We start from the raw sequence: 3,983 nt of genomic DNA on the forward strand, positions 1-3,983 counted from the left end.
GTTCCCATGTGTGAAATGTTTTTTCACTTATTGGTTGCTTCTGTGGGTAATATTTTGCAACTTTGGTAATAAATAACTTTATTATTTCTAGCACAACGACCCATGCGTTGCAACAGAAGAAACAATTTCCTAATATTCAATGACAATGACCACATTTTGCTGCATCGCAGAGATACACCATCACTCTCATTTTGGTGAAATCGTGAATAATATTTCAAAATTATAAACATTTATTAGAACTCATGAATATATATGAAATCGTGAAATTTTATCAAATTCGTTAAAATTGTACAGATTTTTGATTTTTTTAAAATCATGAACATTTTTTGAATTCACGAACATATATACTATCTGCAAACATTTTTTAAGAATTGTAAACATTTTCAAAATATGTTCCTGGAATAGGCAAACATGTCTAAAATTGAAAAACATTTTTTTCGAAATTGGAGGAACAATTTTTGAAATCAACGAACATTTTTTTGATTTAACGAACATTTTCTGAAATGCACGATCATTTTTTCAATCAGCGAATATTTTATGAATCTATAAATTATTCCGTAAGTCACGAACAGTTTTTGAGTTTTTAGGATATTTTTTAATTCATGCATATTTTTCGAATTGGTCAAATTTTGTTTAGTTTCATTAATATTTTTTAATACACAAACTTTTATTTGAAAAATCAATATTTTCTGAATCAGCAAGTATTTATGAATTATTAAATATTTTAATTCAAATTCTCGTTTTTGAAACTTTTTCGAAGTTCCAAATTATATAAAGTACAAAAAATGAAGACAAAAAGGAAAACAAGAAAACTAAAAATGAAATTAAAAAACAGGCCTCGCAAACATGGACAGGCCCAAACAGGTGTGCTGTGTCTTCTCTCCGGACACAAAGCGCAGTATAAAACGTTTCTACTGCATGGGCAGTACCAGGCGGGGATACCGCGTGAAGTCTTTTTTTAATCATTCATAGGTCGCATATATGTATAATATTTTGCAATTTTGAGGGCAAATTCGATGACGTACCGTCAAATTAGGTAATACAATACCTTATTATTAGATATTTTTCATTATTTACAAGCGGTATTCAAGCTCATTCCTATTCTTTTTTAGTTTCCAAGATAGAATTTATTGGTTTTTGGCAAGAGCGGTGGGTGACAATGTGCAAGACACGATAGGTTGAGATAGGTTTGGCTCGTAAGGGCAGCCTTTTTTGTTAATTCATAGTTATATATATATATATAGGCATAGATAAAACTATTGTTGTTTATCGTTCATTGCATAAGTACATGCAAACCAAACACGTACTTACATGTCGCACCCATTTATTGTAAAAGCTGGTTTAATAAACCGAAAAGCGCACACAAGATGCATGCTACTCCCTCTGTAAGATCGTTTAGATCACTAAAGTAGCAATTTAAACACTCTTATATTTTTCTTTATGGGGAGTAAGATATTGTATTGAGATAATGAAGCAAACTCATCAAGCGCTCGGGTTCCTCTCCGGCAGCTTCTCCTCAACGGTCTCGAAATTGAAGTCGTAACTGTTGATTCCGGTGTAGAGGCCGTCCCTCTTGATGCTGCTCCTCACCCTCCCATCCGTGGTGACGTCCACCTGGCGGTAGTTGAACGGGACGGTGACGGCGCTCCTGGCGGCGACGGCCTTGACGGTGACCTTGGTCCTGGGCGGCACTGCGGCCTCATAGACGACCTCATGCCTCACCTTCTTCTCCATGGTTTCGCCCCAGTTGTAGGCCCCGTAGAACTCGGCTGAGATGCTGACCCGAGCGCCGAGGCCGAGCTTGGGGAACCCTGCTCTAATGGTGGACTTATACCCGAGCTTGAGCTCGAGAGTGGTGTCCCAGGTGCTCATCTCCTCCTCCTCGTACACCAGCCGCAGCCTCTTGGTGTTCTCTGTGGAGGTGTCGTTGACCGCCGCCGTGGTGGCCATGGTGAGCATGGTGGTGTCGTACACCCTGGCCTCCATCAGCCTGTAGCTGATGCTGTGGATCTCCCGGTGGAGGATGGGCTCCTCCACTGCGATGAGTGCCTCGGCCATGATGGTCGGGTCGACCGCGTTGAGGCAGTTGTTGATGTTTCCCATCGACAACCTCTTGCAGAAGCGATTGCTCCGGCCGTTGAGGATAGCGAACCTGTCCTTCACCTGGTATATCCAGAACCACGCGCTGGTGTTGGCGGCGGCGTTGCTAAAGGACATGTTGGTCTCGATCCAGTTGCCGTTCTCGAGGTTCCAGTAGGATGCGGAGCTGTTGAGATCGGCGGGGGCGATGAGGACGGTGCCGTTGTTCATGTGGGAGAGATGGAACATAGCGGTTAAGTCGCCGATGTCGGACACCGCGAACTGGAGGAGGTTCCGGTTGTTTATCCGTCGGGGGGCCAGGAACATGCCGTTGTTGCCCTTGAACATGACAAAGCTGGGGAGCAGCCTGGCGCTGTTCTCCAGGTTGAGGACGGTGAACGCGTCCCCCGCGCTGTCGTGGTGGTCAAGCTCGCCGTCCACCACGAGCATGCATGGAGAGGCGTCGTCCTTGGCGAAGGTCATGCGCCGCCGCGTCACCTCGTCGTCGCCGGCGGCGACGAACCTGCACGTGATACATGCCTGTTGAATTTTCGCCACACGAATCACTAGCTAGTGGTATAATACTCCTTCCGTTCCCAAATGGAAGTCTTTTCAGAAATTCCAACAGGTTACTACATACGGAGCAAAATGAGTGAATCTACACTCTAGAATATGTTTATATACATTTATATATTGTAGTGCATTTGAAATGTCTAAAAAGGCTTATATTTAGGAATGGAGGGAGTAATATCAAGTGGTACTAACCGAACGGTCATCACGGATTCACCACTGTCATCAGTGGTGGTGACAATGATTGGTTTAATCAGAGTGCAATTGGGGTTGGTCAGGTCTTCTTCCGGCTCATCTGCGTCGGCGGCGATACACCAGGCGTCGCCCCGCTGACGAGCCACCCAGTACTTACGGTTGTAGCGGCATCGGATGTGCACCAGGCCGCTGCCGTTATGGCCCCGCGATACCTCGACGTCGTACCTGGTGTAGGGGTTAATGGCGTCCTTGCCGTTGAGCTGCAGTTGCCTGAAGCTCTCACCATGCTCGTGCACATAGCGCAGGTAGGAGCCATTACTCTGCGAGCACAGAGCGATGCAGCTGGGAAGCTCTACCACCGGCATGTCGCCCGCTCTTCTTCTCTATAGGCTTGATATCTTTTTTTCTTTATAGGAGGTATAGGCTTGATAACTAGCTGTGGTGCTTGTTTGCTCAAGTTCCCACTTCTCTTGGTATTTATAGATCTCTATCCTTTGGGCAAATGGCATATGTGTACGTGCAATGCGTGTTATCTGCTACTCCCTCCCGTCCCACAATATAAATAGCTCAAAAAACGCTCTTATGTTATGGGACGGAGGGCGTAGTTGATATGAGGTAATTATATGCTAATTATGTGATTAATGCTGATATTAATACTGTGGTCTGCCCGCGCACAAGAGACAGACGGCCATTGGGCCAAGGGAATGGTCGTCGACCAGGGCTGGGCGGAGCCGTCGTCGTCACCGCGGGCGCCTTTGCAAGATCCATCTTTCTCGTGCAATTGGAAACTCGCCCGCACGCTGAAGCAGGATGACTAGGGTGAGGCGGGATCATCAATATGGCCGGAGATCTATCACGTCGGCACTGCAGGTGTACAAATGTGCAGCTAATCAGATCGACTTGGTTCAGTACGGGGAGCGGCTGCTTTGATTAGAATTTGTCGGGTTGATGAACGAACGTCTTGCGAGCCTGATATCTCTGTGTTTTAGTTTCATTTGTAGATGTTAGAGATTTTGTGTGGTTTTTGAGAACCTGTAGCCAGGTTCTGTTTGATCGGTAACATTCAGCGCAAAGATGCATCGATTAGAAATCAGGAAAGGAATTAATTAAGAGAAGAAAAGACTAAACTACCCATCTAA

The 3,983-nt window shown here is 44.9% G+C and overlaps 1 protein-coding gene across 1 annotated transcript; it reads right to left on the reverse strand.

The window, feature by feature from the left end:
- Nucleotides 1-1,241: 1,241 nt before the first annotated feature.
- On the reverse strand, nt 1,242-3,301 carry LOC123133088 (uncharacterized). Its single transcript, XM_044552628.1, has 2 exons — nt 2,845-3,301; nt 1,242-2,602 (listed from the first exon to the last, which is right to left on the reverse strand). The coding sequence occupies exons 1-2, from the start codon at nt 3,207-3,209 to the stop codon at nt 1,483-1,485; spliced, it is 1,485 nt and encodes a 494-aa protein (XP_044408563.1). The 5' UTR covers nt 3,210-3,301; the 3' UTR covers nt 1,242-1,482.
- Between the last annotated feature and the right edge of the window lie 682 nt (nt 3,302-3,983).

This window comes from Triticum aestivum, chromosome 6B, assembly GCF_018294505.1.
Source record: "Triticum aestivum cultivar Chinese Spring chromosome 6B, IWGSC CS RefSeq v2.1, whole genome shotgun sequence".
NCBI classification, from domain to species: domain Eukaryota; kingdom Viridiplantae; phylum Streptophyta; class Magnoliopsida; order Poales; family Poaceae; genus Triticum; species Triticum aestivum.

Bases quoted from the DNA above. Each gene is read 5' to 3' on its own strand.
- LOC123133088 (XM_044552628.1), bottom strand. From the start codon at position 3,209: ATGCCGGTGGTAGAGCTTCCCAGCTGCATCGCTCTGTGCTCGCAGAGT. The intron at 2,603-2,844 runs GTTAGTACCACT...TATCACGTGCAG, and splicing joins GAATCCGTGATGACCGTTCG to GTTCGTCGCCGCCGGCGACG.